The sequence below is a fragment of the Rhinopithecus bieti genome, unplaced genomic scaffold (genome assembly GCF_001698545.2).
Source record: "Rhinopithecus bieti isolate Rb0 unplaced genomic scaffold, ASM169854v2 scaffold_6380, whole genome shotgun sequence".
In the NCBI taxonomy this organism is placed as follows: domain Eukaryota; kingdom Metazoa; phylum Chordata; class Mammalia; order Primates; family Cercopithecidae; genus Rhinopithecus; species Rhinopithecus bieti.
In genome coordinates, this window is record NW_016806642.1 from 2818645 (window position 1) to 2835111 (window position 16467).

At 39.2% G+C, this 16467-nt stretch overlaps 1 protein-coding gene across 1 annotated transcript in view; it reads right to left on the reverse strand.

Annotated features, from left to right (window-relative positions):
• The window catches only part of SGIP1 (SH3GL interacting endocytic adaptor 1), a 224447-nt gene extending 208328 nt beyond the window's left edge, over positions 1 to 16119 (reverse strand). Inside the window, 1 exon segment of the mRNA XM_017877177.1 lies at positions 15713 to 16119. Coding sequence (XP_017732666.1) covers positions 15713 to 15722 — 10 coding nt within the window. The 5' untranslated portion in view covers positions 15723 to 16119.
• Positions 16120 to 16467: the final 348 nt, after the last annotated feature.

A 16467-nucleotide genomic window follows, 5' to 3' on the forward strand; every position in this document is an offset into this window, starting at 1 on the left:
AGCTGGCAGGGGTTGGGAAGCACAGATGTAGGGCACATCTAGGCAAGTGACCAAGAATATCATAAAAAGACGTTTTGGTATCATCTTGTAGCAAGTTCTGGGGAAGTTCACTGAATCAAGCATATGCACAAGCATGGGGGTACTGATAATATTAACAATGCCAACCACAGTATAATAATAAGGATAACATGAGCAATTGACTGTAAAAGTAACGGGAAGTATGTTTGACTCTACATACACATAGTGTCATTTAATGCTTGCCACTTTGACTCACTCTCACCTTACCAGGTTAGGTCCTTATTTAAAAAGCTCTTCAAGAATCCCATTCAATGCTTCCTTCACATAACTTTGCTCACTTATAATGATACAATTATCTGTGTTATTTTAATGTCATTGTCACTAAACTGTAAGCTCCACAATGTCTGTTTCATGAGGTTTGCTCACTATGTACATCTAGTACCTAGCACAATATTTGAAACCTCAATAAATACTTGCTGACAAGCTTGTAATTTGTGATAGTTTAAAAGGAAAAAAAGAAAAAAGAGAAAGAGAGGAAGCAAGGAAGACAGGAGGAAGGGAAGGGAAGGAAGGAAGGAAGGAAAGAAGGAAGGAAGGAAGGAAGGAAGGAAGGAAGGAAGGAAGGAAGGAAGGAAGGAAAGAAAGAAAGAAGGAAGGAAGGAAGGAAGGAGCTTGAAGCTCAGGCTTGCCCAGGGGCGCATAGCCAGCAAGTCTCAGAGTCAGGATCTGGATCCAAGTAATTTTTAACTTTCAAGTCTGTGCATTTAGCTGCTATATTATATAAGAAATTATAAAAGAAAACCAGAGGCCTGTTCCTGTCCCAAAGGAAACTAGACCAGGAGCAATTACCACCTACAGGAAGCCTTGCATATATTTTCCTCTCGGGTAAAAATGCAATTTAGGGCATAGTAAGTTTTGGCACCTGCAGGTAGGAAGAGAGGGCTATAGAATTGGAGAAGGACACAGGTGAATCTAGTTAAGGTGGACTGTAGGTATCTCAGTAGATGACATTCAGAGAGGACACAAAAGGTTTTAATGGAAACATTTGGAGAGAAAAATGAAGCATGGTGAGGTCAACCTCTGTCAACAGTAAGATCTCTTAAGTATTTCTATCTTTCTGATCTGGCCTAGAGAGAAAAAGCCTCAGTGATGAAAGCCAGACTAATAAACTAACTGATTCAGTATCAGAACAGCTATCAAATAATTGAAGTGCTTCAAAGATGTTTAAAAATAAGTACATTAAAAAAGTGCATGATACCCTTGTATCTCTAATATCTTCATCTTTTTCAGTTGTCAGCATGTCTTTGAAAAGCCTAATGCCAGAACCATTTGGGTTAGAAAGAGTTTATTCAATAGCTAAATTAAACCTTCACTTTGAGCCTACAGACCTCAATAGTGATGGTGCCAATGAGTGGCTTGGGGAAGGGCACCACAATCCCTTCCAATCTCCATCAGCTTTCCCACAAATAAACATAAAATTCAAATAAAATCAGAATAGTTATTACTCAAACACAGATTCAAGACAATCCCTCCTCCACTTCCTCAAAAAAAAAAAAAAAAAAAAAGCTAGACTGCCATCTGTAGCTACTAAAGTCCATCCGACAATCCAAGTAATTCTCTAAAGATGCAAGCAAAAGCATGACCTTCTTCACCCTCTCCAGTGGCTTTTCATTGCTTCAGAATCCATTCCAGATCCACCTCCACTGCTCACAAAGCCCTGCCTGATGTGAATCTCCTGTTCTTCTCTCCTGCCTCTGTTCCCTTCCTCACTGGTCTCTGGCCATGCTGGCTTCCCTCTTATCCTTGAGTTCACCAAGGCCCAGGCACATCACCCTGCTGTTTTCACTCCTGAAATGCTGTTCCAGAGCTTCACGGGTCACAAGGTATAGGGGTCTCAGTTCAAGTGCCCCTTCTCAGAAAAACCTTCCCTTATCACCGAAAGTAGCCTTCACCACCACCCCTCCCATTCTCCACCACATGATTCTATTTTGCCTCTTTCACTGATTTTAACGTAATCTGAGATGATCTTGTTCATTCATTTGGTTTGTTAATCTTGTGTCCTCATACTTGAACTCAGGTTCCATGACAGCAAGGTCTGTATGTGTCTTGCTCACCTGTGTCTCACACCTAGACCCCTGGCTAGCTCACCGCCTTGCACTGTCACTACAACCCTTCCTATGTGTCTTAGTCAAAATTTGATCAAGGGTGTGACGAGCTCTGTTCTTCACTGTGCCAACTTGAACTGGGCTGCCATGAAGACAGAAGATAGCAGGAAATTCAAGAGAAGAAATCCAGATGAAATAATTTGATCTGGCATTTAAAAGGAGAGAATTAGACTTTGCTGAAATTGTATACAGAACTATATCTGGGTTTGTAACTAGTCCAAGATAGATGTCAGTTGAACACCCTTTAAACTGCATTTTAAGTTGTCCCACTATGTATCCATTATTGCTAACAATGTTTTTATTCAGTTTAACAAAATTCCATATAGCCATCCCCATTTAAATAAATCATTAAATTTGGAAAGGTGCTTATCTTCTGGTATCTAAAAATGAAAAAAAGTCATTTGTAGACATGGAAATTTAAGGATATGGGGAAAGGGGTTGCCTGTAGCAGGGATTAATCATAGAGTTTTAAAATGAGTTGGTGCCTTCAAAATATCTAACCCAAACCTTCAGTTGAAACCAGAATTTTCAAGATACTAAAACTAATAATGCTCTAATACTACATTATACTTATATAAAAATTTTACAGCTTTCAAAATACTTTCACATATATTTTAATGCTTCAATATTCAACCCAGTAAGATTCAGGAACACTCATATAATTTACCAGTCTGTAGATGGGAAAGTAGAGAAGTGATGACTTAACCCAATAGACATAGTCAGGACTTGCAGAAAGGACACCCCAAATTGGTTCTTACCCACCTAGCAAATTCTTGGTCTTATCCTCATAATCAATAAAGAAAGGTGCCAGGAGATATTAGAATTTTTCTAATTAAAATCAATTTCTCTTTACTACCTTGCTTTCTTTCCCCAATGTTAGAGCCTTGTCTAAAGTCACTCAACTGGTTGGGACAATGCCAGGACTAGAATTCAATGCAGAATTCTCACCACCTCATCAGGATAACTTATTAAATAAGAGCGAAGAAGTCATACCATACCATGAGACTCCTTAATCTGAGCAATTTGTCCTCAATATACAAATCAAGCCTAAATATTTGATGACAGAGGAATAGTAAAACAAATTATGATGCTGATGAGATCACCAAGGGTTAAGCAACTTCACATTGTGTGTCTCCAAAGCTCATGTTCTTCATTCAACAAACTGTAGTAGTGGTTGGTTCTTTCATAACAATGAGATTATTTGGGAATTTAATTTTCTTCTATGTATCTTCTTATTTTGCAAGTTTCCTGCAATGAAACCTGGCTTCTTAAAATCAGAGGAAATGATTAAAGGAGTCAGGCAGACATGTGTGAGATACTATATTAACTGCACACTCCTGGAACCAGAATGTGGCTCTCAGCCAGTGTGATCCTACGTGGCAGATGGGTGCTTTGGGAAGAGCAGAGGAAGCATGATCCAGGGTATTGCCTGGCATCCAGGAACTTTACTGGGACCTTTGATATGCACGGGACAGTAACGTTTAATAAGCTTTTACTATGGACCAAATACTCTTCTAAATGTTTTGCATATTTTAACTCATTTAATTCTCATAATAACCATATGCTAGGTGACTTGACTCTTTCATCAAAAGTTTGTGATCCCTAAACAGGATTCATTGACTAAAACTGGGTATTTATTGAGCATTTACACACATGCCACACATTGGGAATCCTAAAGTGAGTAAAATATGATCTCCACTGTGGCATAGTCCTTGGTTTTTAGCAAGGAACAAAGCAGGTATAAGAATGTGCTATGCCTAAAAGAGAATAGTAACTAAGATTTATTGGGAGCTTAACATTTTGTCTTAAGACTGCACCGTCAACCCGTGCCTGAGTTACTGGCCTGCCAGCCTGCCCTACAAATTTGGGACTTGCCATGCCAGTCCCCACAACCATGTAAGCCAATTCCTTATTTAAAAACTCCTCTCTCTCTCTCTTTCTCTCTGTATGTATGTATACACACACACACACACATATACACACACACAATATTTGTTCAGTTCTGACTCTCTGGAGAACTCCAAGTGCTACAAGTGCACTTTCTGATTTAATTTTTTCAACCTTACATGATTAAATTACCCATGAGAAAGACTGTTATCATCACATCCACTTTCCTAAGGAGGAAACGTGTTCGCTAGCTCCCTAGGGTCACACACACAGGTTTAAGCTGGATCAGTCTGACTCCAAAGCCAGAGCTCTCATTTTCAACCTGCTGCATATGTGAAGGCTTCACTGAAGGCAGGCAGTCTTTAGTTAGTGCTTGAAAAGTCAGAACAGACTGTTTCCATATAGAGAAGGAAAGGAATGGCAAGTTCAAGGGCAAGAGAATGGCAAGGAGCTCTGTCTGGCTGGGCCAGTGAGAGATAAGGCTGAAGGCAGCCTGTGAGTGAAAGCTTTGCACAGCACACTAAAGCATTTTGACTTCATCTTAGAAGCGTGGGAAACAATCAAAGGCAGATGAGGAAATTGATGTCTTTGGTGGCTGTGAGGAGGATTCATTGGAAGGTGGAAGAAGCAAGGTCTGATCAGATGTGTTAGCAGGGGATGAAAGAGAGAGAACAAAGTCAAGAGCTATTCAGGAAAGACAATCTACAGCTCTTGAGGACCTACTGATGTAGGACAGGAAGGAAGGAGGAATCAGGAATGAATCCAAGCAGTGACTCTACCTTGGCTACTCGGTAGACATAGTTCTTCAAATTAGGGCACAAGGAGGCTAAGAGAAACTTAATGGTTACAGTCAATAGCACAGGAGTAGGGTTCTATCTATGATCAGGCTTAGAGACCATTTCCTGCCATTGTCACCAGAGCTGCTGCTGTGAGCAATTTTTGACATGTCGTTTTTGGTGATTCACTAAGGGCATTTGTAAAGGTGGGTGCACAGGTAGATCACCTATATTCTAGTGGGTTTTGTATGTTTGTCTGTTTGTGTTTGAGACAGACTCTCCCTCTGTGGCCCAGGCTGGAGTGCAGTGATGTGATCACAGCTTACTGCAACCTCCACTTCCAAGGTTCAAGTGATTCTCCCGCCTCAGCCTCCTGATTAGCTGGGATACGGGTGTGCACCACCATGCCCAGCTAATTTTTTTGTATTTTTGGTAGAGGCAGGGTTTTGCCATGTTGGCCAGCCTGGTCTGTAACTCCTGGCTTCAAGTGATCCATTTGCCTCGGCCTCCCTAAGGGCTGGAATTATAGGTATGAGCCACCTCGCCCAGCCTATGTTCTAGTTTTATTCCCTGTATTTCAACTTTGGGAAACTGCTTGTGGTAAGGAATGCAAGGTAATATCATCTCATGTGCCCATTCCAATCAATTCACAGGAATTTCCTGGAATATGATGTTGAGATAGATTCTACAGCTAGGGGGAAAGATGGCTGTGATTGATTAGTGATGCTGTACATGTTCAAGAAAGGGGTAGGGGACCACATGGACATTGAGAATAAAGGATGATGGAGTATGCTTGTAACTTCATGGTATGGTGAAGAGGAGAAAGAAATCTGTAAGGCCTATCTTCAGGAAGGTACAGTAATAATCTACATAAAAAGCAAAACAGCAAGCAGTAATTTCTAGCCTCCAGAGGCTAAGAAATCCACAAGTAGCACCCAATAGAACAATGGAAACTGTTCTATTTTATTGTTAGTTATCATTGCCAATCTCCTACTGTGCCTAATTTATAAATTAAACTTTATAATGGGTATACAGGTTGAGAGAAAACTGTCTGAGAAAAAAACTGGCATCTGTAGCACACTCTCAGATGTATATTTATTATTTCATTTGCTCTTCATAATGACTCTATGAGGTAGGTAGCCAGCATTATTCTCCCTTTACAAATGGGGAAGCTGAGGCCAACCATTCCAGAACTCACTCAAGGTCACCAGTCACAGAGGCGGTATAGTCCCTCTTCAAGTCCTGGCCCTTCCCCCGACACTGTACTGACTCACTGAGAAAATCAAGGGAGAGAGCTATAAATGGTCACATTGTATGTGTACTCAGTAGAACGATGACCCTGGGGACACATTCATTTGTGTCTTTTGGCAGTCATCCAGCCAGCCTCAGCACCTTTGAACGTGAAAGACACCATGGGCTCCAAGTCTTTGTCTATTCACAGTTTTGGAATCATTACTAAAATAAACTTCGACTTGTCCTCTTACAGAGAGAATAAAATTCCTTAGGTAAGTCTTTTCATTTGGCCTTGGTTTCTGCAACTATAAAATGAGATTGAACCCATTTGGTTAATCTTTAAACGATGGTACACATTATCATGTTTTCATGATAACAGCCACAGTTTTCATAAAATATCAGTGATCACTGAGCTGTCCTTCTCAGGGGGAAAAAAAAAGGGCTTTTGTTCGTGGTGGGAACCAGGGTTTTTGATAAAATGTGTGGTAGAAGGTAAGTTGTGAAAGTTTAGAGTCTACTGGACTAGTGACATCACATCGTGACCCTCTTCCTCAGAAAACTGTAGAAAAACAGGGAGAGCTACTGAAAAGAGCCCACTGGGATAAAACCCTTCTGTGTGAGGTGGCCTTCTTCAAGTTGATGACTGTTCTGAAAGATCATGACCTGATAATAAAATTAACTCGCTTAGTTCTGAAGAAGGCTTTTGAAACATCGAGTCAGACTTAAGCAATCTACTGTTTACTTGCCAGTCAGAGACCTAGGTCAAACACTTTAGATATGAGTAAGATTTTCCAGTTACGCCATTATACAAATAAACAGCACTTAACTAGGAGTCAAGCCTGGCTGATATGTGCTGGTTCTGCCACTAGTAAGGTGGTCACCTTGAGCGTCACTTAACCTTGGTGGGCCCTAGTTTTCTTCTGTTTAAAATAAGGATAGCAATGCAAAAATTCCTCCTTATCCAAAGTTTCATTTTCTGTGGGTTCAGTTACCCACAGTCAACTGTGGTCTGAAAATATTAAAGGAAAAATTTTAGAAATAACCAATTCATAAGTTTTAAATTGCATGCCATTGTGAGTAGCGTAATGAAATCTCGTGCCATCCTACTCCATCCTGTCTGGGACATGAATCAGTCCTTTGTCCAGTGTATCCATGCTGTCTACACTACCTGCTCTTAGTCACTTAGTAGTCGTCTCAGTCATCACATTGTCACATATCACAGTGCTTGTGTTCAAGGTCAATGGCAGCCTAACACTACATCACAATGCATACGTCATTCACTCCATTTCATCTCATCATGTAGGCACTGTAACATCTCACATCATCAGAAGAGAGGTGCGTACTGTATAACAAAATATTTCGAGACAGACACCACATTCACATAACTTTTATTATAGCAAGCTGTTATACCTGTTCTAAATTTTATTATTAGATATTGTTGCCAATCTCCTACTGTGCCTAATTTACAAATTAACTTTATCATAGTTAAAGTTAATTTTACCTATGATAAAGGTAAAATTATCATAGGTAAAATTGATACCTATTGATTGATACCTGTGAAGGTGTATATATATATAATGATATATATAAATCAACTTTATCTCATATATATGTATAGGAAAAAGCATAGTGTATATAGGGCTTGGTGATATCTGTAGTTTCAGGCATCCACTGGGGGTCTTGGAACAAATCCTCTGCAGGTAAGGGAGGATTACTGTACTTATTCTTTCTACCACACAGAGGCATTGCAAGAATAAAATATGTACATGCAAATGTGATATCATATAATAGACTCTATGCTTCTGAAGATGGGTTACATTTTTGCCTTGTGTTTTGCTGTCATTTTCATTGTGCCTAGTACAGCAACTGAGATATCAGAAACACTCCAGATGTATCTGTTTGATGAATAAAGCATTTTTAAAACTTTTAAGCATGTGCAAATGTCACATAATCTTTGACAATGCCCTAAGTGAGCACAATATTTTCTTCCTTATATTGTTTGTAAAGAGAAGAAACATAGGTAACTCCACACAGGCTTTAAAAAATCCCAAAACACTAATCCTGACACATAACAGAAGCGGATATGAACCAAAATAAAATGAAAGTTTTGGTATACACCAAAAAACATGTGAGTAGATGTGTAATTTTGATCCTGAAATGACCCTTTCATGGCATTTACATCTTTTCTGTGAAAATGTTCAAGCCTACAGCAGTTGCTGAGCTCTCAGCTGCAACTTTGGGTTTGGAATGGTGAGCTAAGGCAAGGACATGATACTTATTCATTTATTAAATGTGTGAGAAGCATGAGCCCAAGGGGCACTGTCATAAGACATTCACAGAACCAGTATCTGAATGCTAGACTTCAGAATGCTCACCTGTCACTTGATCCATGGATCACATAGGCTCATGCTGACTGACTTCTGCAAAAGGATGCCCACATGGGCAGACATTTTAATCTGTTTTGTTCACTACTGAGCTTATAACACCTAGAACAATGCCTAGTGTGCATTCGGTGCAGAATATTTGACGAATAAATAAACAGTTCTAGACCAGGAGTTGCAGAAGATAGTTCCCATAAATGCACTTTTTGTGTTCCAGTACAGGAAAGAGGCAAAACTAAATTGTGGATGCAAAATAAAAATAGAGAAAAATTAAACTAATAAAAGGCAGACAGTAATGCATTTGAATTATTTGTGTGTCAGGGATGAATATATTTTGAGATGAGAGGAAAAGCAGTCAATCATTAGAATTCAAACCTTGGAGCGAGTAGATGTGAGGAATCCCAATCATTCAGCAAATGCCAGAGACTGTTAAAGCTGGAAGTTCTAGAGGTATGGCAGATCAATTATCTCATTTTGTTTGCAAGGAAACAGAGCCCAGGAATGTAAAGTAACTTTCTCATGGCATACAGCCAAGCAGTCACAACACTTAGACTCAAACTCAAGTCTGACTTCTGGGTTCATGTTCTTTTTACCAAAAAGTCCAACTGCATAAAATCAGCTAACACGTTGAGCGCCTAAGATTAACAAATTCTTTAATCAGGAGTAATTTGCATCTGAAAAATCTCATATACCATGACATCGTCACTGTGCACACAAATACATAGAACAACATTACACTCATTTACATTCATTCATTTTTTAAAAAACACTTTCCCAGATTCCAAGTCAAACCTGCTAGCTTTGTAAGCCACCATTTTCAGGCTTGGTCATAAACCAGAGAAAAGCAATGAGAATCCAGGAAGGGAAAGGTGGGATGGAAGAATGAGAAAAGTAGAGAAAGGAAAGGCAGAAATGCAAGGAAGGCAAAGAAGATGAGATAAGAAAAAAAGCATCCAGGAATCATTGGGACAAAACTGGACTCTGGCGAATTCTCTTGCAATGGTGGGTGCATAACAATGCTGCCTTTTTCATTACGAAATCATTTCCTAGGAACTCATCACCAAAACAAGTCAAGCTCAAGTACGTATTTTAAAATGAACTATTTCTTTTTTTTGCATTTCAATATATATTATCTGTTTCTCACAATTTATCACTGCAGAATATTGTCTTATTTCCTAATCGTTCCATGTTTATTGATTTTATTTCTCCAGTAAGTATACACATTTGAGCATTTTTTCTTATGTCCATCATAATGCCCAAAATAATACCTAATAATGAACAGTATACAGTTATCTGAGTCATTTATATCTAGTTTTGTTCACTTATTCAATTAATAAACATGTTAAGTATTTATAGTGTGCCAAGAGCTAAGGATACAGAGGTGAACATGGTAGACCAGATTTTTGCCCTCGTGGAGCTTACTTCTGAGTGAGAGATTCAGCCCATGCATTGAAAGCAGCCACAGGCCATAAACACAGCTCTGAGGAGACAGAGCGGGCTGAGATGGACTCAGTAGCCCAGGATATATGTTTGAGATGACAAGGATGATAGCAAAGGCTGCCTGAGGAGGTGGCAGTTTTGCTGGGACCACAAGAGAATTGGTAACTCCGTGACCTGCAAAATGAGTGTTTTAGGCAAATAAAAAGCCCTGAGGCATGAAAGTGTTTATTCTAAACACCAGAAGGCAAGCAGTATGGCGGCCTTCAGTGTGAGTGAAGTATTTGATGAGCTTGAAAAGCCACAGCAGGCCAGAGCATGCAGGGTCTTGTAGCCTATGGATTTTAAGAGAAATGGGAAGATATAGAAGTTTTCTTAAACAAGGAAGGCGTGTGATGTAAAGTATTTAATTCTAGATGCCTAATATCTTTCTAATATCAGATCTTTCTAATATCTTGCAGATGTAGTTAACCAACATACAAGTTCCAAGAATAGAGGCCCATCGCTTCCCAAGTCTGAATGCACTTCTCCAATCTCTCTCCCATGGAAAGCTTGCCATTGTGTGCGCATACCTACATTTGGTAGTTAGCACACAAACCTGTGAGACCCAACACCTCTGCCTCACCCTACTTTTTCCTGCTTTTACTATGCTCCTACTTTTTCTCTTCTACCTATGACCTCTTTCTTATTCAGTTAATTTCTCCAAATGGGACTTATTCAGACATGTGAGCCCAAATTCATTATAATCCCTTATCATTTTTCTCTCTTCCAACTCCTTTAGAGTTATCTCAGTAAATTCTCTCTCCCACTTTTAATTCAGTCTGTGAGTTTACATCATGACTTTACTCATAATTTAAAAGCAGTTCGTATGATAAAATTGAATTGGGAAAAGGTAAGCTACAAGTATGAAAGTAAAATTGAGCATAATTGAAAAATCCAGTGTCATGAGTATCTAAAACTTCTGAAAATACCTAGCTCTTCATTGCCCTCCAATTAAAGCTTCTTTCCTTCAAACAGCAACATTCAAAATTAAAAACACATTTAATGCCATAATTTTCTTGTGTTTAATTACTATGGGAACCATACTCTTCTTTACACATTTTATAGCAAATATTTGTATGTTAACTAGATATTGGGTTAATAGCCTTTGATGGACTTGTGCGAGACTCTATTATTTGTATCATTATTCCTACAGGAAAACAGGTTCCAAGTAACCAACTCACAAACAAACTTTCAGGAACACAAAAATTGTGAGTTGGTAACTTCCTGTACCTTGTTTATTTGAAACATGGATAGTGTATGTGCTACATCCAACAGAAAGAATGATCCAGAGTCTTCTAGTATGGTTTATCTAATTTAATTTTTTTAAAGACTCCGTATTATTTTTAGAAGATTAATGTTGACCCCTGACACTTGGATGGGAACATGTACATCTAAAGAGGTTCTTTATGACACAGAACACTGGAGAAGATGAGAAATTACACAAGTGATGGAACATACATTAGAATCTTGTATCTGCATGTTTAGATTTTCTAAAGTAATTTCATTATTTAAAGAAGAGAATCAGTAGGAAAATTAGAAGCATTCCCTTTAAAACTTCTTAACTAACTGTAAAATGAACAGCTCCAAATTCAAGATGTCTTGCTCTTTTCTGACCAAAGAATTTTCCAAATGTTATTTTAGTAAAACTCTGTTTCTAAATAGGAAAAGAAGAAGTTCTTAGTGTTTATAAGGTTTATTGCAACAACAGAAGCTCAGTTACTTTTGAATTATGCAAAATTTTTTAAATAATGATTTTGGACATAAAAGGCATTAATAAGAAATTAAAGAGTATGGTTCTGTGAATATTCATATTTAAAACAGAGAGACACAGAATATGCAACCAAAGGCACTACGGCCTATTTTTCAATTAGGTTAACATGCCCAACCTGAGGCAAAACGAAACTAAGAGTTTCCTAGAGGGTCAAAAACATGAGCTTTGTGGTTAAATGGATGTAGGTTCAAATTCCACTCCACCATTTTTTTGCCTCAATGCATTATTTTACTTTTGAAGTGTAGAAAAGACTGAAAAAAACATTGTATATACAATATACTTATTTTCAGGTTATTATGAGTAGTAAATATAATAAAATATATTAAATTACCCCAAATATTATAATTAAACCCAGTAATCCCTTCAAAATATATGCTTGTTAATTTTTTAAATTATCATATAAAATGAAACCATTGGCACCTAGAAACTTATCTTTCTAGTATAGCACCTAAGAGCCTGAATATGGAACTTAAAATGCAAAACACCTTCAGTCGGGCCTATGTGAACAAGGAAAGTACTTTCTAGACATCCTCACAAATAGACAGATAGTCCAAGAAACTCTGACTTAGTTTCAGTTGTCTTAGAAAGGATAGCTAGGCCAGGCGTGGTGGCTCAAGCCTGTAATCCCAGCACTTTGGGAGGCCAAGACGGGCGGATCACGAGGTCAGGAGATCGATACCATCTTGGCTAACACGGTGAAACCCCGTTTCTACTAAAAAATACAAAAAACTAGCTGGGCGAGGTGGTGGGCGCCTGTAGTCCCAGCTACTCAGGAGCCTGAGGCAGGAGAATGGCATGAACCCGGGAGGCGGAGCTTGCAGTGAGCTGAGATCCGGCCACTGCACTCCAGCCTGGGCAACAGAGCGAGACTCTGTCTCAAAAAAAAAAAAAAAAAAAAAAAAAAGGAAATCTTAAGAATGCCATTTGCAAACTTTAATAATAATATATCAAAAAAATAGTCCTTGAATAGTTGCCCTAACCACATAGACTTCATTGCAAGTTTAGCCAGTATGTACACTCCTTAGTTAATAATTCCCTTTACGCATCATCTTTCCCTTCATATTTATACTTCAGAAGGCTCCAGATCATGTGGCTTTCTTTAGAAAGGAAACAACCCAATGCCAACCACTGTCAAAAGATAAGTATGCAGGAAGCAACAAATCAAGTCCCTTAAAAATATGTTTTTTAATTAAAATACGTTAAATGAACCATGGAGCCACAAACTACTAATCACCTGCTTGTGGTCCCTGGGGAATTATTTCGTTGACTTCCACGATATTAGGATCACTGAGGAGGTAGTAACATTTATCATCTATGATAAGATGGATTTCCAATAGGCATTGAATGAAAGGAGCCTATATCCTGTTCCACACAAACAAAACATAGTTTACTATGACCCATTCTGCTGAATATTTGTTTACTCTTGCTTTACACAAAGTAGAGAAGTGCCTTTGAAAAGTTGCCATGGCCATGCTTTTTCTGAGTAGCAGACTAAAACACTTTAGCAATATAGAAATGTACATCCACATGAGTGCAAATATATGTTTTCTTCCTTTCCAGAAATGTGTTTGTGTGGATGACTCTATGTGTGTGTGTGAGACACACTATTTGAGGAGAAATATGATTTTAACTAGATGTTTGGTGGCACATTCTCAGAGTCTACTGATGTTTCAACAAAGAGCTGCAATGGCAATTTTGGGGTGCCTTTGATGAGGTTCCTTATCTTTCCAACGATATTGTGGTAGATGTACAGAGCCTGGCAATCTCTAGAGATGAGTTAAGTGGAAATAATAATTATATACCACACCTTCAGAATAAGAGCAATTCAGAGGTGAAATTCTGCCATGCAATGCCAGAAACATGAATGTATATTGCCAAAAAGACTGTCAACTAAGTTGGAAGGCAACTGATAGCAAATTGATTTTTGGTTAAGTTTGTATTTGCCTTTCTAAGGTCACTGAACTATTAAGATAATAAGGCTTAAAAACATTTAAGCAGGAACTATGGGTAGAAATAAATGTTAATTTCATTTAGCTATTTAAGCCAGTGAGAACACCTGTCCAATTTCTCTAGCAAAAGATCTGGTGAAAGACAACTGTATCCATAGTATAACCTCTAATTCATACCAGTGCTAAGATAACATCCTTCATTAGATAAATTTGGCAAACCCAGAGCAATAGTGTTAATTCAGCTCCAGCAGAAGTCTTTGTTGCAGTTCTCGTTTTGGTTTAGGCAGCCTGGATAAGCTCATCACAGGGCTTTGAACTGGCATTCTTGGATGGCATAATAGACCATATTACCGGGAGAATCATTAATGAGCATCAAAAAATGTTACAACCTTCAAAGAAGATACTTTAGTGCCATGGTTTGCAAGGCAAGAAGTAAAAAGAAAGAGCATCCAATTCTCTATGCAAGACTGAAATCTAATCAGAATGTGTGCAGATGCATTTTTAAGACATACTATATGAAATTGAGCTGGAGAAATACAGTACCTCTACAGGCAAGATTTTTTTCTGAAGAAGATAATCCACATGAGTTTTTAATTGAAAAGTGCATCAATAATACTCTTTCTGTTTGTCTTGCCTTGCTATTCAAAGATTAAATCCATTTTGAATTAATGAAAATGACTTAATCTGAGAGTGTTAGCAATCTCAATTTATTTAGGCCTGGATTTGAAGGACTAGCTTGAGAACCTTTTGCAAACAAGACTCAGCTCCATGACAAAATCATACCCAACCTCTCTTTTAAGACTATCTTCTAAAATCTGTGGGTTTTGACTCTAGAATTCTTCACTCCCCCAAATCACATTGACAATGTTTGACATGATGACAGGGAGAGCAAAAAGAATTCATTTCTGCCAAATAAGTACAGGCTACACTGCTGTTTTTAAGAAACCATCCTCTTCTTATTCCATTTTGGTAAATTTCTAAGCAATAGTTAAAATCCGTAGGACAAACCTTGGCTTAAGAGGTGGCCTCTCTGCCATTTTCATGGCTGATTTGAGACCCATTATGCACTCAATTCTGCATTGTGAAATCCAGGCTGGGGACAAATTTCTGCCTGTCATCTTAGGAAAGGCCAGGAGTTTTGCACCATCCTATAGTGTGAAAACAGAAAATCAAAGCCTGCATAGAGCTGCTCGCTTCTTTCCTGATCAGCTTGCTGCTTTTTTGAGACAATCTTGGCTGTCACAGTTTCAGGTTGGGAAGGGTAATTTAGTAGAATAAAATATAGTTTAAATAGCATCTCCCCAGGGAAAGTTCCTCCTTACACTCAATATTGAATATACAAAAAGATCATCAGCAAATAATCATTTGATGCTTGGCTAAAAACCACTGGACAGGGAAAGCATTTAGGGAGCATAAAATTCTTTTTTAACCTAATAAGACCCTAAATCAGGAGGCAAGAGGCCCGGGTATTTTCCTTATATTTTTCATTCTGTTGCAATTACATTCTCATACAACTACAGTTTATGGACCAAATTTGCTGCCCTCCTATCCCAATAATATGATGTAAACTGCAGAGATAAAAATACATTATAAGAATTTTTATAATTTTTAAGCAGTTCACTGAAAATGTCTGTATGGATAACTCTGTTAATGACCTCTCCTGTCTAATGTCAATTTCAGAAAACAAGTTTCCATTGTAAATGTTTAATCAGTGTAGTCCCAGGAACCCAGAACAGAAAACCTTATCTTCTTGCCCAACTTATTTGCTTGCAAGCTCTTTCCTAGCTCCATCTCAGCTCCCTGCAAACACTTTAGGCTTTTCTCTCTCAAAAGAGCTGGGAGCTCTGTAGGTTCTGAGCTAGGCAGCAGCCCTGTGGTTTGATTCCATTAGTCTGAGCCCAGATCCACTGCAAGCAAACTGCAGCATTTCTGCTTGCAAAACCTTGGCAACCAGGTTCTAGAACCGCCACATACACTGGCTGCACATATTCTTTAATGCTGTTCCGCCCAAACCTTGCTTGAAGCCAGTCAACCACAGCCGAAAGCATCCTACCTTCCATCATGGTGGCAGAATTGCATTCCTTAATTTCCAAGGAGTCTGAAAAAACACAGGAGGATACGATTCCAGGTCCCAGCTAAGTCCTCACCACGCCGCTGCTGAGGTCTATTGCGTCCGCTGCCGAAGCCAAAGGAGATAAGTGTTAACCCAAAAGACAGGCCATGGATGCTGCTGGTGCTACTTCACCTACAGGCAGGCTACCAGGAAGATGCTGAGAGAAAGGGAGAGGAACGGCAAGCCGGCCGAGCTGCACCGCCTGCGCTGCCTCGGCCAATCCCTTCAGCTTTGGACCGCGTCACATGGTAGCCAGCCTGCATCTCCTGACACAATACCCCCGGAGAGCACACAGAACCTATTTCCCGTCCCCATTCCCCTCCACCCCCATCGCCTCCCGTTTGTCACCAAATACACAGCCCCTTCCCCACCTGGTGACGCACTTCCCCCGCCCCTCCTCGTCTTCTCCTTAAGCTTACAGCAGCGGCTGGGTGCCCGAGATTAATTCCAGGGGCTGCCACCTTAACAGGGGACTCTGACGTGAAAGGAGCACCTAAGTGGCTCGCTGCGGAGGGGGTTCTTTTCTTTTCTTTCTTTCTTTCTTTTTTTTTTTTTTTAAGAAAACTTAATAATTCCGTGCAGCCTGAAATCTTAGCAATACACTTTTAAGCTCCCATTCCGGTGTCCTTTTACCCTGAAGGAATTCCAAATGTCAGTGTCTGTGGCTTCCGTGCACATCTGTGCGCCTCTCTCTC